Source organism: Melospiza georgiana, chromosome 16 (assembly GCF_028018845.1).
Source record: "Melospiza georgiana isolate bMelGeo1 chromosome 16, bMelGeo1.pri, whole genome shotgun sequence".
Taxonomy (NCBI): domain Eukaryota; kingdom Metazoa; phylum Chordata; class Aves; order Passeriformes; family Passerellidae; genus Melospiza; species Melospiza georgiana.
In genome coordinates, this window is record NC_080445.1 from 12,632,154 (window position 1) to 12,657,164 (window position 25,011).

Genomic DNA, 25,011 nt, shown 5'->3' on the forward strand with positions numbered 1-25,011 from the left:
ATGTAGGCCCAAAGGAATGAGGAAGAGTTGATGGTATAGTTTAACCTTGGCTTGCAGAATATTCATAAGCTCATTATTTGCTGTCTAAGTGTCTGATGCTCTCTTCAATAAACGGAACTTGCTGATCACTCATATTGAGTGTCCGAGTCTCCCCTCACCGACAAATGGCTCATCCCCGACAAAGGCCTCATTCTGCAACAAACTTTGCCACAGGAACTACTCATTCATGCAGAGCAGGTGATGTTTCAAGTCTCCAAATTTGCAAATTCAATGTTAGTATTAGAATTTAATTCTATTAACTCCAGGAGGTGACAGGAACATTGAGGGGAACAGAAAGAAGGAGCTGATATCAAGTGCATGAGGGAAAATGAAGAAATGCAGGAGTAGGAACAGTTAATTCAGAGCTCAGTCAACAGGAAGGCACACAATGTGACTAAAGGGAGTAACAACAGGCAAGCAAGAATTAGCATCTAAAAGGAAATTAAAATGTCTATGTTTCATCTCAGAGACGGCTCTGATTCTGCTGCAGATCTCTGGCCAGCAAAGATGGAAGAGAAGGATATATTGTGCAAAACATTCAAAATGAAACCCAAGTTGAGGTGAGCACCTGCTGTGAGTATGTGGGACGGGCAAGAGAAGCCCCAGCCCTGCTCAGTGTGGTCCTGCAGCACTGCCAGGCTCTCCCTCTCTCCTGGCACAGACAGATCCTTCCAGGCTACTGCCCTCCTCCTCCTCCTCCTCCTCCTCTGCCAGCTCACTGAGAGCCCAGCCTGAGCACCAGCCATCCCTGCAGCACCCTGGAAAATCCTTCCCAGGAAAATCTGGATGCCAGGGGGATCCATTTCAAGCAATCTGTCAAAAAGGGAAATTTCAATTCCCACCCCCAAACATATGGCTCATTGCTGAACTTTGTAATGCTTCCAGATCCCGTTTCAGTGAGCAGGTACTGTCCACAAAGCACAATTTCAGCATGGATGGTAATAGCACAGAGAGGAGAGCAGCACCCACCTGAACATCACCTTGTTAATTTACTTCAGCATGCCCTGACACTGGAGAGTTTGGGAGCTCCAGAGTGGGCAGAAAAAACCATCCCAACAGGCAGTACCCAAGGATCAATTCTCCACAGGAATTTCCCTTCTAAGGGAAATTCTGCTTTCTGCAGAGCTCACACTGGGCCTGGGGTATCATCTGGGCATCTCCATCCATCCCCTACAAGACAGATGGTTTAACTCAGAGCTCCCTAAAATGAACCAACAGTTCCAATTAGTTTAATTACTGATTTACCAATACTGTATACAATAAAAAGTAACAATTTTACCATGCTCCAATCAACATCACTTTGTGCTGACAATAAATCAATGATATTTACTACTTAATATCACAGAAGAATATAAAATATATTCTAAATTATATTGAAGTTAAAACCATCAATATTTCTTTCAGGCTTTGTTATCCAATGAGAATGAAAAATTATCTCAATCCATTTGTTTCTTGCAGATGCAAAAATTTCCTCAGTTATAGCAAAGGAAACAGCATTTACAATTTGAAATGGCATTAAGTGTACCATTAAAGAGCAAATACAGAATTAATATAATTATATTGTTACATACATGCATATTAATAATATATATATGTACATATATAAGGTATTTGAGTATAAAGTTTGGCAAGCCTTATTTAAGAAATCTCATACATGTAAACTTTGTCCAAAATTCCAAATATTGCTTGTCCCAAGAAAAAAAGCAAACACCTCCCTTCATCAAATCAGTGCTGTGACAGGGAATGACCTTCCCATTTATTTCACAGCAATTTATATATATATATATATATTATATATATATATATATAGATAGATATATAGATATATAGATATATATATATAATCTGTTTGGGTAAGAGCTGCAGCCACTAGAGTGAGATGCCACAAAGCCACACACACAGCAGGATCACGTAAGGAAAGTATTTTGGTGATACCCAAAATGTGAAGTGACTTCATCCCCCCATGCCCATCCCTGTAACTGAGCCCACACAACTGCTCTGCCACACAGGCTTTACTGTTTCCCTTTCCAGCATCTTCACACCCCGAGTGATATTTCTCAACATATTTGCACTGCTAAAAAAGCTTCGTTTGGCTTTTTTCCCTGCCGTGGCTGGGGCTGTGTGTGACCTTGAGCTGAATGCCACTGTAGCAAGCTGTCTCTCACCGTGGGAGTTCTCTTTTCTCAGGTTTGAGCACACAGCATCTTTGATTTGGTAGAGCAGCGCTCCAGCAGCTGATGCAGCACTCAGTGATTTTCTCTGCTTTGTCCAGGTTTCAGCAGTGTTTTGCACACACACACACAATATCCTTTTTTAAAGGCACTTTTGCAAAGGGCTTTGGGAGCACTGAGCCTCGCAGCCCCCCGAAAGGCAGCTGAGCAGGATGCAGGTATTGCTGCAGTTCCCTGCAGTGGCAGCACCAGCAGGAATTCAATAATGCACAGCGAAAACAATAAATCCAGCTGGAATTACAGCAACCCTCAAAGCTTAAAAAAAAAAAAAAAACCAAAACAAACAGTAAAAAGTGGTTTTTTTCCCCCTACAACCTCCTTAACACCGTGCTTGGGGAGCTCAGTGGCAGCAATGACAACACCCCCGGGCCCAACACGAGTCTCCATTTTCCACACCTAATGACAGCAGACTGTGAGGAGATCCCAGCACAAGTTTTCTGATCAGCTGCCTTCAAAACCCAGTGGAAATATCTACAACTCAATCTCATCCCAGTGAGGGGATCCCCCCTTCCAGATCAAAGGAAATATAATAGATTAAAGAAAATGGCCAGAATCTTGCTGGACCATGCTGTACCTTTTATTTAAATGTATGACTCAAACCAAGATGAGCTCTGCCTTGTGATGGAATATGAAATAATCATGCTTCTTGCACCAGAAATGGTTAACAGGATATCAAGTATAACAGCAGTGTGCATACAGCTGAAATGGCAAATAGTGATGGGAAAAGTCATCTCATTTTGTTGCACAAGGGTTGTAATGCAACAGATGTCTCTAATTCCCCAAAGCATCCAGAGCAAGCTAAAAGACCCAAATCTCTGATATTTTGTATGTTAGAAATCTCTGGGTGATGGTACAATGGGTATTTAGCAAAAGAGGAAAAAAATGTTCAAACTACAAAGGGTTTTTCTGCAAACTTCAAAAAATATACTGAGGGTGAAGAAGCTTTCCAACAAAACATGAATAGAACTTTCTTGCAAGTTTTCCACGTGTTTATAGCATTTTGTTTTTAAATAAGCGCTTCAAGGGATACAGGGGAGGCTTAGACAAGAAACTTGAAACCAGTCCTGGCCCCCAGAATGTGGGACACTGGCAATATAAATTGAATTATACATCGTGGCATGTACAGCAGACAAATTAATTTGCACAGGTTATCTACCTTGCAGCAGCTCCCCAGATTTTCATGGCCTGTGCAACACTTGAAAGGTTTGCTCCAGCCCATCTTCCTGCTCTGCATTTGCCAGATTATTCTGTTATATAGGTCAAACTGTCTTGCAGAAAAAGACCCACATCTTTTTTTGTGATATATAAGGCCAGAGATGTTAACTTTTTAAAGCCATAGCAACCCCATGACAATTATTTCAATTTCCCGTAAAGGTCTTTAAATAGATCAGCTTAGTAAATGATTATGGGGCATTTTCCTATTAAAAACCCTCTTTCCACAGTGAGCCAGGGCTGCTAATACCCACTTTGAGGAGCACCTGAAACCTGTGCACCATTTCCTACAGCAGCCAAACACTCCTGGTTTTCAGCACCTGACAAATGCACAGGGAAATTTGTACATGCACTTGTTCATTAATGACACCAAGCTGTCCTTGGAAGGACTGGGTATTAACAGGCTGCTGGACAATAGTGATGCCTATATTTTAATGGTTTTACATGCCTACATTTTAATGGTTTACATACCTACATTTTAATGGTTTACATACCTACATTTTAATGGTTTTACATGCCTACATTTTAATGGGTTTACATGCCTACATTTTAATGGTTTACATACCTATGTTTTAATGGTTTACATACCTACATTTTAATGGTTTTACATGCCTACATTTTAATGGTTTACATACCTACATTTTAATGGGTTTACATGCCTACATTCTAATGAGTTTACATACCTACATTTTAATGGTTTTACATGCCTACATTTTAATGGTTTACATACCTACATTTTAATGGGTTTACATGCCTACATTCTAATGAGTTTACATACCTACATTTTAATGGTTTTACATGCCTACATTTTAATGGTTTTACATGCCTACGTTTTAATGGTTTTACATACCTATGTTTTAATGGTTTTACATGGGAGCTGTTAAAAAGTGTTCCCCATTTTAGTAGTGTGCCCCCAGATTACACAGACACAGCTGAAGAAAAAATGCATTTCAGAGACTATAATTCAAATGAGGGCTTGAGAAAAAAGAGGACAGAAACCAAAAATTATTTATAATTTTAACTTTTGAATTTCCCCAATAATATAACAAACGCTCCATAATCTAACTACAAAATTCCTATTAAACAACGACAAAAATTAGAACATCTCTGATCTTGCATCTGAGACATTAGGATTTTTTTCCATTTCATTTTCAGTTCTGAATATTCTCCTATTTGTATTACATTTGGTGATTAATATGGATCTTATTGCTTCATATAGTTTTTAAAAACCGCACAACTTCTGATTTATTCCACCTAAGGCTCCCATACCTTGACATGTTGGTGGAAGTTTTCTCATCAGGTGAGCTGTGAGCTCTCAATGGTTAAGGTGAAAGCTCCACTGAAATAAGCACTTCTGAAGGAGAAAAATATTAAATCTATTATGTACACTGGAAGAACACTGTCTAGTCATCAGCTTTTCAAGAAAAATCAAAAATACAGATGTTGCCTCCTCCAATGCAGTTGGGTGTGTGAGGGATACAAATCCAAAGAGCTCTGGACTGTGCAAAGCCACCTCAGTTTTATGTGAGATATTCTAAATACATTAACTGGTGTGATATTGCCCAGGATAAACTGATACAGACTCTGCTGGTATCACTTGCAGCACTTTGATCATGAAAACAAACATCAAAATTAGTATTACTGGAAGAGAAGCACTGCAGAATGAACAGTGCTGCTTTGCCCCTGATGTATTAAAGCCACAATAAGCTGAGCTGGAGCAATTAAAATAATTTGTTTCCTGTTCATGATGTTATTAGATTTGGACAGATACAGAGGAGATAACAGGATCAGAGAGGAACACAGATAACCTAAAGACAAAGTGATAGAGTCAATCACCACAACCACTAAATTCAAGATCTGAAACTGGTAGGCATAGAGGGGAATATAAATTATGACAATGCTAAGCAGTAAAAGCATTTGTGAGTTGATAGGGAATGAAAATTTAAATAAAAACATTTCCTGGCCTGCTCAGCCATAACAATGTTCTTTTGTTTGTATTCTTTGTAATTCAGCTGCTTGACAACTTCATTCAACCTTCAGCAGCAAACACAAGTATTGATTATCTCTGAGCATCCTAATGGCTGGAGACTGGAACACAAACCATAAAAGCAGAGTTTCTGGTTACAAGTGAAATTATAGTTTGCCTACAAGATTGCACAATAAATCAGAGAACAAATCAGCCAGCATAGGGCTCTGGGGTCACTAAAGTGATGTTGACACATTACAATAATGAGAACTTGAAACACCTCATGCCCTATTGATTTTTAAGCTGAATCATTGCCACTGCAGGAGATTACAAGAGTGTGTACTGGAATCACGGTCCACGTGGGAGATGCTGATGAAAAACACCAACAACTGCACCAAAATAGTTCTTTACCTGTATCTATTATACCCCAATGCCTTTCTCCCTTGCCCCCTCCCCAAGGTCTCAGAGCACAATTCAATCAATGTTTAGCTGCCTAACTTCCTCACTAAAAACAACTTTCCTTTCTCTTTTCTTCTTTGCCACATTAGTTATGCAGATACATAATGCAGACTTGAAGTGACACTTTAAACATCTCACAGAAGCTGCATATTAGAAAACCTAGGATACAAGAAATGCTTTTTAATATTTCAAGTAGCTTTCCTGTTTTCACTCAACAGCAAATTATTCTGCGCTGTAAAAATAATTCCAACAATCACCGACTTATTTTCTCCACACAGTGGAGAATACAACATGTAAACACCAAAAGCCTTGCCACCAGCTAAAGAACAAAGATGGTTATCTTTTTTTTTTTACTCTTACTTCCACTTGGTAGCACTGAGAACAGAGAGCTGTCAGAGGGGTGACCAGCGACACAAAATGATTACAGTCCTGTCACGACAAAAGGAGCAGTTATAATTTGCACTGCAGCCAATTACTTCAGGAACTCATCATTTTGCTTAAGGGGAGAAAATAATCCCTCTATTATCCCTTCCAGCCAGGAGGGCTCTTGCTATGTGCAGAGGTGCAAGGAGAGAGAGAAACTATTTAACTAGAGCCCCCACGGTAAATAAACTTTGAAATTTGTGGCTTGTTCTTGGCAATAAGTACTTTTTAAGCACAGCAATGGTGTTCTTAATGAAGCCTCACTGTTCATCAGCTGTCAAAGACAGACAAAAGAAAGGGCTAAGTTGGGCTAAGTGCAGGAATGGCTCTGTGAAGAACTAGGTAACCCACGGAGAAGAGAGGAAAGTTTTACCTCTTGATGCACTTCCCAGAGAAAGGGATTAGACAGTTAAATATATCCTAAGGATTAGCTCCTGTTAGGCTCCTCAGAGATATGTTTTTAATCAGTGGCTCTGCACTTGGCATTTACTCCTTTAGGGAGGGGGGAAATTTTCAACTTATTTCTCTTCTTCCATTTGAAATTCAGTGCCATCAGCAAGACTCCAAAAGAAGAGGGAACAGAAGGGCAAGGAATCTCAATTTACGGCAGAGCCCTATGCTTTTAATTCCTCTCAATTTCTAAGGTGCTTATCCTCAACCCAGCCCTTGGAGAGCTGTGATTCCCAACCTTCCTTCAATGTGGATTGCACAAAAGAGGAGCTGCAGCAACAGGCAGGGTTTTAAAGAGCAGAGGTATTTGTGTTTGTGCGGGTGTGTGAGGAGGCTCTAGTGAGCACACAAATCCCCCCTGCCACCCCCAGAACACCTGCAGTTATTTGTTCTTGCCTCTCCTCTCCCCTTTTCCCAGCAGGTACCTCAGTTTTTGCTCCTGCCCATGCCCAAGCTGCTGCTGCTCCATCTCACACCTCAGCCTCAAAGTGCACCTGAACTAGCCCATCCTCTGCCTGATCCTCCCTGAGAGACACCCTCAAACAAATGAGACACACCAGCTCTGCTAAGAGCCACAGACCAGCAGCTCCAGCCATAATTAATGGGGGAAAACCATCCCCAGCAGGATCTCCTCTGCAATCTGGGGCCCATGGGCAAGGCTCATTACCAACACAGAAACTGCAGCTCAGGACAAGCTACCTGCCAAAAAAACCCCAGGCTTTTCTAGGAGGAAAATTTCATCTCTCAACAAAGCAATATGTTTTTGACAGCTGGAAAATAGCACTGACATGAAATCCAATGAAGGAGATGCTGGGTGTTTGCACAGAAAGAGCAAACAGCAGAGGGTACAGCAGCAAACAGGACTGGCTGCAAAGATGCTGCAGCACTTGGAAAGGGTTCGAGAGAGAGAGCACAGAGATGTGGACAGGAGGAAATCCACACTAATTACCAACTGAGCTGCCTTGCCTCAACCCTTGCTCTTAGGACACTGTGAACTTCCACAAAGAAAAGCAAATCCCACCCAGATTATTGATATAATCTGTTAAAACTGCACATTTCTCATATTTTATTTTTTTCTCTATTATTTTCTATTAGAGAAAAACATTATTCAGCATTCTCCTTGTAGTTCTGTAACTTCCAGAGCATCAGTATCAGTAAATGTAACAAATCCCTAAGCTCATTTTGCTAACATCAATCTTAATTAATGGCATGGTAGAATTCATTAGACAATAATTTTCACAGCATTTGGTGCTGGGCAGCATTAGCAGACAATCATATCACCAATTTCCATTGTTCATCAAAATACAAGTCAAATAAAGGGGGAATAGTCTACTGAGTAAGAAAAGCCAATTTATTAATATTAAAAAAGAGCTTCAGAAAAATTTTACCATGCAGGTAGCATATAAATATATGGAAAATTAAAACAGCTACAAATGTGTTATTAAAATTCATATTCTGGGAGAAATACAATGGGAAAGAGGCTGAATTTTGACAAAGAAACTGCCAGCACAAAAAATACTGCAATTTTTTCTCCTTTTTGTCAGTAAGAGAAAGTCTCAGCAGCATCTTCATAATTTCTAAACCTTATTTACAACAAGTCAGGACCCCTTGGCAGAGCACTACAATCACTGGCATGTGACACCCTACCAGGAACTTTCCCTGTAATTTGCAGGAACAACACACCTGGTTCAGCTGCACAGAGTTTAGTCAGAATGAAAATTAGAATGCAAATTGTAAAGAGGGTCCAAGAGAACATCCATGGTAATGTCAGAAGATCAAACTGGTTAAAAATTCCAAGACTCTTATACAAAACCCAGAGAAATAACACTAAGGCTCCTTGGTTTTTAAAAGAAATAAAAAGCAGACTCAAAATAAATACCAACAGCTGGCACAGAGAACTAGAAAATTCAGTTCTCAGAAAAAAGGACATGGGAATATGCAATGAAAATTAATGGAAAAGCAGAAGGATATCTCTCCTCCCACAAATTCTACCTGTCAGAATCTTGTTTAAACACTGCAGATGTACAAAATTGCAAGACTCAAAGATGTGTAGCTAAACCTGGACACCTGAGGAAACACAAGGAGTGCTCAAAGGGGAACTGCATTATACCCTGAAGACTGAAACCTGCTGCCTTGAGGATCAAACTCATCCCCTCAACATTAAATCCAAGGTAAAGCTGCTCCCAGAGCCTGCTCAGCCCAAAGTAAAATAGATGTGAAATAAGCTCAGGTCTGAGCAAGGCACTGCATTTCTCTCTCCACGGTTCTTTGTCTTCATTTCGAAGGTAACACTGAAGGTCTTGGAGACTCTTCTTTTGGAGTGTTTTGTTAAAATTGAGGAGGTTTGGGGTTTTTTAACTACTCCCTGCTCGGTACTGAGGCAGGGCTGGGGTTTTCCTCTTTGCCACACGATGTCAGTGTTGCCGAGTGAAAATTGGCAATTTACATATTTATCGGGACTCCAATAAAAGCTCAGACGCTTCGCTCCTTTTAAGGCAATCACGGGACAACTTCACAGGGCTGAAGGATGACCCAGTGCAATCAATCCCAAACTTCCAGACTGCCCAAAAACGTGGAAGGATGTGAGGGTTCCCAGCCAGCAAGTAATGGCACCAGTGCCCACATCAGCATCCCCCTGCGGTTTGTTATCTCCAGGGGATTGTGCAATCCCACTTCCACATCTCACTGGCTTCAATTTCTGAAGGCTGACGAAAATTAATCCGTGTTATGTTCATAAATCTGGCGAAGGAAACGAATTATGAGAGCAAAACTTGAAATATTCCTCAAAAGGTGCAATGAGCCCTGCCTGTTCATGCCCACGTCACTGGGCAATGCTCCAGCTCAGAGTGGGTAATTGGCCCATGGAGCTGTGTCAGAGCACAGCATTTCAGACCTGAATGTGCCATAACCTGCTCCTCACCCTTCAGCACACATCTCCTTTGGAGCCATCGCTTTAAAACATAAAAATACGCTTCCTAGAAAATTCACAGTGCTGCTAAGGCACAATCAAATTCAATCCTGGCTCTCAGTCACCCACACCTGGAGAGAGAATGGAGGCCTGGAAATAACAGGATCACTGTAAAATATATCCTTTATACCATATAACTAAAAATCCAACCATATAGATTTTTTAGAACTGGATCTTTCTTGTTGCGATGCCACTGACAAAAGATTCAAAGTAACTTTTCTTGAACCCTTTTTTATGTCTCAGTCCCATTTTTTTCCCCCTATAATCCCTTTGTATCTCTTACTAGCCCACACTGTGTCCCACATTTGGGGTATGGCAGGTTAAAAGTCACACTATGTCACCTTCTGGCTTCAAACACTGCAATGTGATTCATTCTGTGCAGCCTCAAATAAAAATCCTTCCCAAACGGGGGATGGGGAGCAGGTACCAGCAAAGTTCAGCTCCTGTGTGTGTTTGAGGCTGTTTAATTTGCACTAAAAAGCCCAGCAGATGTATGAAACACTGCCTGAGGTCTAATGTATACACTGATGTACCCAGACAGAAGCTTAAAACCGCAGGAAACGAGAGCAGGAACATGAAAAAACTACAAAAGGTGGATGCAAATGCTATTTTCCTTGCTATATCTGTCTCCCTCACCATCTGTATTGACAGACTTTTATTTTTTTAGCACTTCTACACAAAAAGAAATTAGAAAAGAAATGGTAATTGTAAATATTGAAGATGATGGCCATGCTGTTTCAAATCCCTTGCCCACTTGTTACAAGATGCTGCTGTGCATCTTGTGTCTTCCCTGCTAACATTTCATGGAGAACCTCCATGAACATACGTTTGTTCTTGTTCCCAGCACTTTGTTCTGTCACTGTGACAGATGGCTTTACACTGAAGCATATGAAAATATTAAATTCTTCATCAACCTGTTGAAGTTTGAGATGCCTGTAAGTAATAGCCATCTTGGCAGCTATTCTTTTAATACAGATATTACAGAAAGCTTTTTAGCGCCTCCATATCAGTTTGCTATTTGTCACAGACTACTCTAAAACTACAGCTTTCTTGGAAGTTGATTAATAGTTGCATTGTTTCACTCAAAATAATATAATTTCTAAGCAGAATATTATGTTTTACTATTTGTTTATCCAAAGGATGTTGAAAATTAATTTTAAAATTGCAACTAGACATAATAGGGGCTTGTGCTGTACCAAAAGGAGTGGGGAAGGCTCTGGAACTTGGTTCTCTGCTGTTCCTTCTCTGTCTAAGCACAGCAGCTGATGGAGCACTGTCTTCAAGATTTGAATCAGTTCTCTATAACACAATATTCTATCCTGTGCCAAACATGTTGTTGGCTCTAGTAATGACAAAAAAAAAAAAAAAAAAAACCAAAAAAACCACAAAACATGGTGAGAAGAGGGTGTCCAACATGCTTTTCCTCCTCACAGTGCTCACATTGAATCAAGCAACTTCAGTTTCAGTTGGCAAACTGAAATTCCCAAGACAAGAACAACTGGTTAAGAGCACATCCTTTTCATTTCTATTATTTCCTCAGCTGGAGGGGTTTTTGACAAGAGGTTGCTGGCTCCTATATGGAATGTGTAGAATACTACATAGAAAATAGCACAGCAGAGCCTCTCTGGCTCCAAGGCACTCTTACACATCTCAAATAGTAAAATAAAAAGTCTCAACTGATGTTGAGTTCTAATGTGTTCTGTTTAATCAGTTTTTTATTAAGAAAACACCTCTAATGTTATGTTATTAATAGATGTGAAATCTGCACAGTACTCAGATGAAAAAAATTGCTTTCTATTAACAAAGCAAAAATATATTCCAAAAGTCTGTATTTTAAATGCTGAAGGCAATATTACAGGAACAAGGGGAGCTGGGGTGTGTACTATAGATGGTATAAGGGGTTTTACAGAACCAATCTCCAAAGACATCAATTCTATTATTATTCTACAATTACCTGTCTGGTCTCTTATTGAGAGGATTACCCAGAACTGCCATAAACACAGACCAGAGCTGCCATAAACACAGAAAAGGACTTTCTCAGAGCTCAGTGTCCATCCCCAGCTGAGTGTCCCCAGCCAGCACAGGGTGACAGAAGGGACACCCAGAGGGGAGCTGGGAGCAGGGCTTGAAGAGCTGCACACCCCTCACTGCACTGCTCCTCAGAAAACATCCAGGGTTTGATCAGAAACTTTGCAAACTCCAGAGTTTTCCAAACTCTGTTCCTAGGAAACACCTCTGATGTTGGTTCACTGCCTCACCCCATGGAGTGAGACAGCAGCAGGAGGTTCTGAACTTGGGTTAAAAATCACTTCTGGTAAGGACGTGAGAGATTCGCCTCTAAATGGGAATTAAATTTGGTATTGGAGAAAGATTTTCTATCTTAGAAAAACACAGCACTGAGAACAAGTTCTGTCAGCTATAAATCAATTCTGTAGAACATGTTTACACATATAGCTGCATTTTTCTGGCATTGCTTCCCAAATCTTTCCTAAACGCCTCAAGTAATAGAAATCCCATAATCTTCCTAACTCATCTGATTAAATATTAAGTATTCTTACCATCAGGAAGCCTTTCTAATGCCCAATCTAAACCTTCCTTTGTGTAATTTAAGCCCACAGCTTTCCAACCTACTCACTGCAGCCATGGAGGAGAAGAACGTGTCAATGCTGTTACATCCAATTATGTGTCAGAATTTGTTTCTTTAAGCAGAAATGAAGTTTTGTGTCTGCAGGATTGAAAGATCAAATGTAACATCTGTTACTAACTCAAGTTGGACCCAGGCACTTTCTACAACATTCAGGAAAATGAAAAGGAAATTTTTTAGTGGGGAAAAAAAGGACAATTCCTTCAACAATGCCAAAGTGAAACATGTCAAAATTGCAGTGCTGTCTGGCTCTTTTCTTCCACGTTTCCAGTTTTCTCAAAACATGGGTAAAATTTGGAAATTTGTTAAAATAACCAAAAAGGATTAACTAACTCTCCTCTCTACATTCAGTGAAATAACTGGCTGAAAAAACCTGCTCGGATCCAGTTAGAATTTCACAGTCCTTGTGCTTCACAGACACAAAGCTTTGGGGGAATAAATGTACACATCCTGCATGCCATTCCTAAAGATAATTCCCCATAAGAACCTCAGCTCCCTCATCCATCTTTGTCTTCTGTTATCTTAATGGGCAAAACGCCCTTGGCTCCTCCAGTGGTGCTAAAACCTGAAGGAAATAAGAGGAGCCCGAGGCAGGTCCCTCCTGAGAAGGCACAGGATAATCTACCTGAGTCATACACTGGGTGCATGATCAGCTGGAGTTTGTAACCTCCACCTCTCTTGTTCTACAGCACAGCCAAAGTCAAGCTGCGCACCAGCCAGTGACTCACACCCCATTATTTTGTGATATTAGTCATTTAGCTGCTAATTACCACAAAGAAAAAAAGGTTTACTACAAACTCACGGAATAGATTTGCATCGTTTTCCATAGATGTATTTCAGAACTGCAGAAGCTTTATCCATTTTATCCCCATTGTGCTTCACCCTCAGTTCTGACCCGTGACCATGTTCACAGGGGTCTTATGTTGAAGGAAGAGATGAGGATCTGACTCCATGTTTCAGAAGGCTTGATTTATTATTTTATGATATATATTACATTAAAACTATACTAAAAGAATAGAAGAAAGGATTTCATCAGAAGGCTAGCTAAGAATAAAATAGGAAGGAATGATAACAAAGGTTTGTGACTTGGCTCTCTGTCTGAGCCAGCTGACTGTTCTTGCCCATGAAGATCATCCACATGAGAGCAATCCCAGATGCACCTGTTGCATTCCACAGCAGCAGATAATCAATGTTCACATTTTTTTCCTGAGGCCTCTCAGCTTCTCAGGAGGAAAAATCCTAAGGAAAGGATTTTCATGGAAAGATGTCTGCGACACTGACCCCTGCTCTCAGCTGCTGTGGGATATCACAGGGTCCTGGGTAACACAGGCTGGAAGGAAGGATCTGATCCAAGGACAGCCCTTCAGACCCTCCTGGATTCACCTCCCTGGAGTGCTCAGGCAGAGCCCGAAGCATCCCCTCACAGCCCTTCCCTCGCCCTACAATTCTCTTCTGAATCCTCGCCCCGCGCTTCCTCTCTGCCCACACTTGTCCCATGAGGTTAAACTGACAGGATAAATGCACAGAGCAATAATTCAGAGAAATTCACCCAGAGAAAGGATGTGAACCAAGAGCAGGCAGAGCTAATCAAGTCTTGAATGTATCAGCAGAAGTTTATAACTTTTATCTTTTTATGAGACAGTTGATCACACACACATATCCACACTTCAATAAATTTGAGAGAGTAATAAAACTTTCCAGCAGACTTTGGCAAAATAAAAAACCTCATAACCTCTATTGCAAAAAAGCCCAATAGGCAGCTTAGAGATCTCAAGTCAGCTGTGAGAGCTTCAGCCTCAAATGTCTGACATCTTACAATAATAATTTTATAATCCTGATTATAAATCATGGCCAATATCTGTGTTCCAAGGTAAACTATTTGAATGCAATGTTTTTATTTAAATGCAAAATGTTCTAAAAGAATGTCTTAGATGCAAAACAAAGATTTCTAATCTAAATGATAACTAGGAAAGGTTGAAGCAAAATACAGAAATTAAAATGCCGGGGACAGAAACCTCAGGTCTGAATCAGAGCTTCTGTCATAAAAGACTCGCACAGGGAGCAGAGAAATCTTTTTTTCTTCAGGTTCCCTGAGAAGATGAAACACTGAGGTCATCTGCAGCATGGGAAATTTATATTTGTGTAACAAAGAAATATTTTTCAGGACATTAATGACTTAGTACTGGAACAGGTAATCTGAGGAGGGAAGGGACCTTCCCTTCCTGATGGCTTGAAAGATGAACAGGATGTCAATAATCAGTGACACTTGACTCCTTGCAGAGAGCAGGGCTGGACCCCAAGGCATAGAAGAGTGTCCTCTGCATCGCTGTTCTTAAAAATCCACACCGATATTTAGGACAAAGCCTTTAAAGTAACCAAAAAAAAATTGTACATGGAAAAAAATTATACATTTTTATCATTTTCTTGCAAGCCGGGATAAAAGGATTTTTTTGCCTCACTGTAGCACAGGATGGAGTTTTGTTCTGTGCTTGCTCAGTTACATGTGGGCAAAAATGAACGAAAGCAGAACTGCCACACTGCCCTGCTCTGCAGAGTGCCCTGCCCAGGCTGGAATGCAATCATTAATTAGTGAAACACTCACACATAGGCACGATGCTTCTATTAAGTAGAAGAAATGCCAACATACAAACAGGTCTGAGCTTTATTTTTCATTGCCCAGTAGCTCATGGCTGCTGCAGGAAGAGCTCATAGCAGCCATCGAGCATTGCTGATGTTTGCCCTTTGCACTTATTCTTTTTAAAAGTTTGCTTCTTTTACTCAGAGCAGGACCTGACCAGTGCAGTTTCCCCTTCCTACAGGACATGCAGGATTGCACAGGAGTCCCTGTAGTGATGCCTCAGGTTTAACTTTTATATTTTTCAGATTCTGTGCTGATTTAGTGTGTGGGTCTGGGTTTCATACAAGGGGATAGTGAGCACTGTGCACAGAGCAGGGAGACAAAACAATTCCTGCTCCAGCTGGGCACCAAGGACAAATGATCCCAATCTCAGCCCCAAGAGCACAAACACCGTGGGCTGGAGAGAGAAAAACAAGCAGGGTGGGACTGCAGGGGCTAAAGCTGGAATGGGACAATGAACTGCAAGGTGCAAATGGAGCAGAACTGATCAAAGGGAGAGACCCCATGACTGCATTTTGGGACCATTTTGGTTCATCTTGGGTGCAGCCCTGGCTGGGCTCTTGTGCTGCCCAAGGTGGATCCATGGAGGCTCTCTAATAAATCCCTGCTTTATTCTGTAATTCTTTCCAGCCTCTCTTCTAGGGCAGCCTTCTCAGGGCATCAGTAGCTGCTGCCAAAGCTATCAGCATCCCCTGCACCCTGCTTTTAAAGCCTCATTTCACTGATAACCCCCAGGCTGGAACGCTTTTCACAGCTGAGCTCTCCCCTGACCCTGGGTTCCAGCTCTAAGGACCACCCTCCAGTCCCTGCATTCAGAATGGGTGCAGTCAATGAGCCACAGCTACCACAGGGAGCTGCTAAAACCTTCTGCTCTCGAGATTAAAACTGGGCAAACAGAACTGCTGCTAAGCTGTCACATGACTGTGCTCAATTTGATTTACCAGTTCTCATAAAACCACAGAAACTTGTTTAAGAGACAGTGACATCTTGAAAATATAATTGGAAGTATAGAAAATACAGTAAAATACCCAATGCCAATTCTTAATATTTCCCCTTAGTAAATCCTTTCTTCCTGTTGTGTCTCAAAGAATGAGCAAGGATAAGAAAAAAGGCTCAAACTTTCAAATATGAAAGTCAAAATGAAATTAAGTTGCTTCCCACAGCCTCTCTGTTGGTACAAAGTTCAGCCTGCCACAATTGGATTTTTGATTCTGCTGGCACTGGGAAAGCCTCACTGGGAAAGCCTGGATGAAATGCCATTTGAAATGAGATCTGGTTCTGGGATGATTTTGCTCCCTGGCACAGCAGTGCTGTCCTGATTTTCCTGGTAACTGAGAGGATTAGTGCAGGATTACAGCCTCAAGTGGTGCTGGCTTAACCAGCAAGGTGGGAAAGCAGGACACCCCAGCACTGCTCCTCATCCAGACCTCATCAATAAACACTTGCTTTGAAAATGGCTGAGGCATTCAAATGAAAGCATGAGATGATTTTCATTGTCATTGCTCCTGCAAAATATTCCAAGAAAAAAACCAAAATAATGGTTTGAGATTTCTCTGTGTCACAGCCAAACACCAAACCTTCCCTGCAAGCACAGGTGACAGCAGATCTGCTCTTGTATAAAATGCACCTCCTGCTCTTGTACACACATCCTGCTGCTATCACACACTGCAAAGCTGGCCCATGAGAAGGCAGCAGTGACCTGCTGTCCTCAGGAGTGCAGCCCAAGGACAGGTCCTGGCACAAAGCTGAACACTTCATGCTGACATGGAAACAGAAAACTCACACAAAACAGTCCAGGAGGGAGCCAGCATGCTCCAGCAGGACCTGATCTAAATGCTATGTTCTTAGAAGACTTGCTTCAGTTCTCCAAAGATATTCAGGCTCTTAAATTTCCAAATTTAATCCCAAATATTCTAGTTTAAATTCCCAAAATGATGCTGGCTTTGTTTAGAGCACCAGGTAACAGTGCAAGTCCCCAGTGCCACCTGTGCCTCTCCCTTGGCTGTAGGAGGTTTTTGGAGTTAAAAAAGCCATCAGAGTCAGGTTAATTAGCAGTCAGAAACAAGTCCTGATGTAAGCTACAACTCATTTATCTGGATAAAAACCATCAAACATCATTCCTGGGTTCCTATTAGTCACGGAATCAGAAAGGCCAACCTGAACAAGGAAAACATTTAAGTTAAAAAAAGACATAAACACCTGTCCAGGCAGCAGCACAGCACCAGCAGAATAATTCACATGTACAAGGTGTGGGAGGTTGTTCTCAGAGTTTCACATCAATCTCCACCACAGGAGCAGTGAACAGAAAATCTTTGCTGAAGTTTTGATCAAGTTCAGCTTGGGCCATCAGTCATCAGTGCGATGATTTACATCTGCTTGTGTCCCTCCCCTCCTCTTCCCAGCTAAATTTGCAATAAGGAAATTTAGAATTTCCTTAATTAAATTAAATTCCAGAGAAATTAAGTTCCAGAGAGGAAACCTGCTTAAAATTTCTGAGCATCAAATACATAAAAACAGGAAAAAAACCCCAAAAACACAACAACAAAACAGGTCCTCTGGTCTTCCACATGAAAATATTGATGGGATTTCTAATCATCATTAGCAAAATATTATATTTCATACATATTGAATATTGATTAAAAAAGCTTCTTTCAATAATTTATAAATATTTAACCAGTTTTTAATTATCTCTACCAAAATGCAGGTAATTAATGAATAGCTGCCAAACTCCAGGCATCCAAAACAAAGGAAAATACCAGTTTTTACTTCTCCTGAGAATAAAACCACTTAAATAAATACTGTGGATGCAAAAGGATTTTCACGAGTTTGTGGGGTATGGAGGTATGCCTTGTTTTTGTCAACACCTGACACAAAAGAACATTTTGAAGTTTTTATGTCTCAAATAAAAATACTGGAAGGATATTAACTCCAGGCAGTAAAACTGGGCTCTTTGTCATGTTTAATTGCTCGAATTCATAACCTAGTTTTGCTGAATCTGGATGTTACTGCTGACTCAAGCAGTTTCTCCATTTTAATAGAAAAAGTTTGCGTGCCTCCACTCCTGTGAGACGAAAGCAATTTTTGCAATATTCCTGACCATCAGTGAAATTTCTCTCTGCAGAAGCCTCATTGCTGTGCATGAAATCTGTAATTAACTACAGAACAAAAAAAAACAACCACAAAAGTCTCTGATTGCTACCTGGTGGAGGAAGCCATACTGTGCTCATTTCCAAAGACAACGAAGGGAATCACAGCCTCTGCAATTTAGCAGGGGGGAGAGAAATGAAAAGAGCAACAGGCATGGTGGGGACAAAGAGAAAGCAGAAATGCTTGCACTCAACTCCAATCCCACAAAGCAAACACATTCCAAACTAATGTTCAGCCAAGGTAGAAGTAGTGAGTGCACAAAGCCACTGGAGACAGCAACTTTGCCACGTTCCTTAACATCCCCACTGAATGCGTTACAAATAAAATAAAAATAAAATAAAATAAAATAAAATGGAAAAGACTTATTCCTACAGACACAGAGCTCCACGGCTGCCATGATAAATTTAGAAGGAAATGCCACCAGAAGAGAGCTTTGGCAGTGACACATTTATTTCTTTCCACTGTCTGCTATCTCACCCACATGCAGTCCCACAGCACTTGGATTTTAAATAAAACGTATTTGTGATGCACCCTTTGAAAGGACAAGCCTGTGTTTCTCTGCCATCTGCTGACTGTGGATTCATGGCACTTGTTGTGCTCCAAAGGGCACCCCTGGGCACAGCCAGCAGCTGGAGATCAGAACTCCTGAATTCCTCATCTCCTCTCAGCTCAGCCCAGAACACATTCCCTTCCTTTGGAACACATCCCAAGACAGCAGGAATTAAAGGCAGATAACTCTGCTAGGCTGATTTTCACCTAGATTGGACATATACCTATTTATGGCACAGTAATAGTTTCAAAACTTTATCCTCAAATAAAGTTAACACATCTCAAAAGTTGTGCTTAGCTCCTAGGAGATGCCATAAATTATGTCCTAATCCTGAAATAGATATAAAGCCCTAAAACACTGAAAAACTCTGAAATAATCGAGGCCCTCTGAAGCCTGTTTTCCCATCTCCAAACCCTAGAAAGGTACAACCCTGTGACACAATCCTTCCAACTAAACCTCCAAAATCCCTATCACTGAACTCAACTGAAAGCTTGACTTTAGTAGCTTGATTTTTACTAAGGAGTTAAAAAATACACATTGCTTGCTTAAATTAAAATATGGAGTAACCTTCAGACAAGATATTTTCTACGCTTAAAATTCCCTATGTATTTTTCCCCAATTTACTTTTCACAATTACCACCACCACAATAACTTATTAGCATGAGTTGACCACATTTCTCTCCCTTCTCCTCTTTAAGTTGATGCTTCTTCAGTTACCACTTCAAACACATTTATCTTCATAAAATGAATTTAAAATTTTATAGCAATATTTTTCTTTACAAAAGGAAAAGCCCAAACTTCCAATATTATTCTCGAGAACATTTCTCTAGACCTTTTCTACCATTTCATATGCCACCAAGTTGATCACTTGAACAATTAATTTATTACTTGTTCCTGGAAAAGTTTTCTGGTGTATGAGCAAAACTGAGATCCAATATGAAACTTCTGCTACAAAAAGAATAAATTTGAACAATTCCATGGCAATGGTGCTACTGAAATAAGGGGTTTGAGGTTGGAAAAACCAAAGGTAACACCTTGATGTTGCTTCATCCATCCATTGTTAAATTATTCTGATTTCAAATATTTATTTAAGTGGGAGTAGGCAAGAATACAAAGCTCAAACTTTCTAAAACTGTGCCTGGAAAGGGTGCAATGAACTGTGCAATGAACTCCTCGAGGTGTCAGGGTGCTGGATGTGGAGAGACAATGAATAAATGGAACCTCCTGCCCACAGCTTCCAGAGTGGGCAATGGCAATGGGAGCTACTGAGTGCTCACAGCATCTCCAAGGCCAAAAAATGCCAAAAAATGCCAAAAAATGCCAAAAAAATGCCAAAAAATGCCAAAAAATGCCAAAAAATGCCAAAAAATGCCAAAAAATGCCCTGCTTTGGGAAGGAGAACTCTCAAAAGGATAATCAAACCCCTCCTAGATCCATAGCTTTAAAGGAAGTAAAGCTGATGATAGATAGACACTCCCCAGGCACTCACAGAAAAACCCCTGTAAAGGATAAAACCCCAGAGTTCACTTTTTCCTTTTCATTAAATTATTCAAATCTGAAAAACTAAAAATTCTCCACAGCACTACTGCTCCTGCTGTAGACAAAGGAAGACTGGTCATTGAGTGGGAGTTTTTCTCACTCTTCAACCTTACTTGCACGTTCAAGAAACAGATCAACATCAGGAACATTGAATATCTAAGAAAAAAGCTACAATGTATGGTCAGAATATCAAGATATTCAAACTTTATACCCATCTGTTGCTTCATTTTAGAAATACACACGGAACCAATGTACTGCATGTAAACTGATTTTTCAAAATAATTCATAAGGAAAAATGCAAATTTTCTCTGTAACACTTACATAAATCCTGATTACTTCTGTATTACAACCAAATTCCTTATCCCTACAGAAGTGACAAATACAAAGGCTGGTTTGGATCTTACTAAATTCCTCAGTATCCATCAAAATCAAGTACCTGAGGTGGAATTTAATGTACAGCCCTGGAAGCAATGTGATTTTACGGTGTCTGAACTGCAGAGCCCAGCATTCCACTACTGGGCTGCGCCACAGTCTCCTCCATGTGACAGCAAGTCTTTCAAAAATATTACATCCCTATTAGGAGTCTGCACAAGAGTCCTTTTTTTTTTAAAGCTAGAGAAATCCTACTTCCCCACTCCCCTCAACATTTTTTTGCATACTTTGAAGTGTGTGGGTTTTTTTTAAAGCAAGAATATTGCTAAAGTCATTCAAAGTATTTAAATTACTTTGCAATTATATCCAGCTGGAAACCGATAGGCACTTTTAAATCCTAGTCTTTTATACCCTGTTCCTGCTTTTTTTTTTTTTTTCAATGCAAACACATATAAATGGATTATTAACCAAAATTACCTGTGTGTTTAAATTGTATTTATTAACAAAACGCTGCTGCTGTTATATCCCATGCATTTTAACAAGTACAGCAATAAAACCTCCAAATACTCATAAATTGTGTTTTGTAGGATCAGTATATTATGCTGGTGACACACAGGGACCCTAAAGTTAAACAGGCACGCAGGTTGGTCAGGAATCCTGTAACCTGTCTGCAATAACAACCACCGGGCAATAATCCACCTGACAAACCCCTTCTAACGAGACTCCTGCTCCCTTTCATATAAATGCTAACACACATTCCATCCGCGGAAAGCCAAGCAGCTCTCTGAAGATGAAGTTCACATAAACTTGAGCCAAACACGGAGGGAGGATGGATAATCCCTCCCGCGCGTTGTTTTCTGCCGGCATCTGGCCGAGGAGCGCTGGCAGCCAGAGGAACACGCTGGAGGCAGCACCGCGGAGTTTGTGCGGCACACACCCGGCTCGGCCCCGAGCATCCCTGGGCTCCGGGCCGGCACACGGGCCAGCTGGGCCGGCATCCCCTTCATCTGACCGGTATCCCTTCACCTGGCCGGCATCCTGCATCCCCCTCACCCGGCCGCTATTCCCTTCACCCGGCCGGCAGCAACAAACCCCCGCACCCCCTTACCTGCCTCGCAGCCCGGAATCTGTTCAGCCTGTCGAACTCACCGCATCTTCTCACCTGATCGACACCCCTGCCCCCCTTCACCTGGCCGGCAGCTCCGTGCCCCTCACATGACCGACATGCCCCTCACCTGGCGGCATCGCCCTCACCTGACCGGTATCCCCGCACCCCTCACAAGACCGGCATCATCCTCATCTGACCGACATCCCCTTCACCTGGCCGGCATCCTCACACCCCTCACCTGGCCGGATCCCCCCCACCTGGCCAGCATCCCCTTCACCTGACCGGTATCCCAGTACCTCACACCTGGCCGGCATCATCCTCACCCTTCACCTGGCCAGAACCCCCTCACCTGTCCGACATCCCCTCATCCCTCCCCTGGCCGGATCCCCCTCACCTGGCCACCAGCCCCCTCACCTGACCGGCATCCCCACAACACACACCTAGCCGGCATCCCTTCACCTGACCGACATCCTCACACCCCTCCACCTGGCCGGCATCCCCGCACCCCTCACCTGTCCGCACCCCCTCACCTGTCCCCGCAGGTGGGGCAGCCCCCATTCCGCGTGTCCCCGGCCCCTCCGGGCGCGGGCACAGGATGGATCCATCCCTCCCCTCCCTCCCTCCCTCCCTCCTCCGGCCGAGCCGCCGCTGCCTCACCTGCAGGGCATCTCCCACGCCTGCCAGCAGCTGCCAGGGTTTCATGTTGGGCGGCGATGCGGGAGGAGCCGGGGCGAGCCGGGCGGCCCTGCAGCCCCAGCGGGCACGGCCGCGTCCCGCCCGGGGGCTGCGGTGGCTCCGCTACAGCCGCGCCGGGGCCGGACGGGCCGGGCGAGTTCCCGTCCGCTGCTGAGCTCCCGATGCCGCCGCGACAGCGCCGAGAGCCCTCGGCTGCCTCTGCCTTCCCCCTGCCGGGCTCGGCAGTGCCGGCGCTCGGAGGAGCGGGTTTGTTTTATTCGGAGATAAGAGCGGCTCCGCGCCGGCTTAGCTAAAAACCACAGCCTTGTGGGAAAGGAAGGTGGGCACGGGAGAGGAGATTACACTCGATAATTCATCTATGGAGCAGTGGCTTAATGGATGGGCTGAATATTAGCTGCTTGTTAAAATACTGGACGTGGTGCTAAAGTTTGCAGGGGTTCGCTACTGGGATCAATCTTATGGTTAACATTTTGATTAAATGATGATTTATCTCTTGCTAAATTCTGAATTCCTTTTTGAATAATATTGCAGACTACGTCATTTTTAAGACAAAGACTGGCTGGAACTGAAAAAAACCCTGAAAATCTTGCACAAGAGATGGCAGCAATATTAACCCGTTTGAGGAGAAGAAAAAAAGTTTCAGATGAACATTAAAAACTGATCCCTTTCACTACACAAAAGCACTGCTTATGCCCTACCAAATAAGCTGCTATTTCAAAGTACATCTATTTATGCAACTGAAGTTACAATCTGCAAACAACCACTTGTGCTCTATTGAAAAATTCTCAAGAGGCTGCTCAGAGGACTTTTCTAATTCTGTAAGATGAATTTTCATACCACATATTCACTATTTCTCAAAAAAAACCCCAAAAAGTTTACTAAACATCTTTCAATGTTTATCATTATTCTGCAATGAAAATCGAGAACAATCTGATCTCTTGAAAAATAACTTGATATAAATCATTTCCTTTTTTTAAATAAAAATACTTTCTGGCAGAATAGGAGAGACACGGTTTAATTATGTTCTGTGAAAACTTAACATATAGAAAATAATATTAAATTCAGGCTGTAATTTCATAGTGTTTTCCTTGTTTAGAAGTTTTTATTGTAGCCATGTTCAACTTATTAAACTTTCTTCCTAGACAGACTATGGGACCATTAAGGCACCTTAATCACAATGAAGCGTGTAATTTACAAAGAGAATGTAGCAAGGGTTGGCCTGGCCACTGCGCTTAATAGCCAGAACATCTCAGAGCTCACACTGCCTCACTGTGTGCCCTTGACCACATTATTCATCACTTCAGTTTTCCCACTTGTAAAATTAGAATAATACAACTTCCAGGGTCTCCCATCTCTGACTTCTCAGGAGGGCTTGAAGGATTAATGACCCTACAGTGCTCTGAGATTGAATAAACACTAACTGCTAAGGCAGAGCTAATATGTTTCAGAACATTAAAGCACTGAAATGTTAGAAATTCCAATTAAATCACCCTCTGTGTCAAAACACAAGTGAAGTAAAATACAGGAATTACTAAAATACCATCTTCTACCACTTACAATCAACAAAATACGATGGGTTGGCTTATTAGTTCTGTTATTTAAATCTGATTTTTACCATATATTCCTAGCATTAAGGTCAGATCCATTAAAAATGCCACCAGCAGCAATTAGCACTGCTAATTTACACAACCAGGCTGTCCAGGGCAAGGCCATTCAGAGTCAAAGCAGTCAGAAAACATCTCCATTACCTCTGGCCTGTTGTTTTGAGCCTTTGCAGCACGTATGGGCCTTCCATCAGAGGACCTGCAGTTCTGGCACATGCTACATGTGGTTCTCAGTGCTGCTCTTCAGAGATCCCCATGCTTCACTCAAGTAATGAAAAAGAGTTTGAATAAACTAATTATCTCATTAGCAAAAAAACAAGGGGGGCAGGGGGAAGCATTGGCAAAGCACACACTGCTGCACTCACAAAGTTGTGAGAACAATCAAAATCAAAATAATGGTCTGAATTCCAATGCCCAACTTAAAAAAGAACATTGAAATTTATATTTCAGTCTATAGAAAGAGTAACCTTGAATAAAAATCCATGCACATTGCACATTCCTTTTCAGCACTCTCTCTCAGGGGTGGGTAACCCTGGTTCTACCACCTCTCAGTTGAACTGGAGATGAAATGTCTGAAATCTCTCATGGTGATTCCTCCACCTCACAGTTGAACTGGAGATGAAATATCTGGAATCTATAAGGTGATTCTTCCACCTCCCAGCAGAACTGGAGATGAAACATCTGACATCTCCCATGGCCCAGCGATGCCAGGGCTGTCCTTGGCTCACCACAGGGGGATGCAGGAGCTCGGCTGGGATGCCCTTGTCTGACAGCAGGGATTCTCCAGCAGCTGTGGGTGAACCAGACCCTCTCAGCCACACCCCGACCCAGAGTTAAGAGCCTTGTGGGATGAGCAGAAGCTGAGTGGGAATCACAGCAGAGCCTTGCTGTGGTTCAGCTGCTGGGGATCCTCACTGTGACCTTCTCACACACACAGTTCCTGAACCTCTGTCCTTCCCATCACA

At 42.0% G+C, this 25,011-nt stretch overlaps 1 protein-coding gene across 26 annotated transcripts in view; it reads right to left on the reverse strand.

The window, feature by feature from the left end:
- RBFOX1 (RNA binding fox-1 homolog 1) overlaps positions 1 to 25,011 on the reverse strand; it is a 1,171,935-nt gene that overhangs the window by 584,464 nt on the left and 562,460 nt on the right. For 2 of the 26 annotated variants that reach the window (XM_058035419.1, XM_058035416.1), the window contains exon 1: positions 22,404 to 22,491. The exons of the other annotated variants lie outside the window; for them this stretch is intronic. In XM_058035419.1, the coding sequence (XP_057891402.1) occupies positions 22,404 to 22,448 (45 nt within the window). In that variant the 5' untranslated portion in view covers positions 22,449 to 22,491. Of the gene's footprint in view, positions 1 to 22,403; positions 22,492 to 25,011 lie in introns of those variants that run through there. 26 annotated transcript variants of the gene reach the window in all.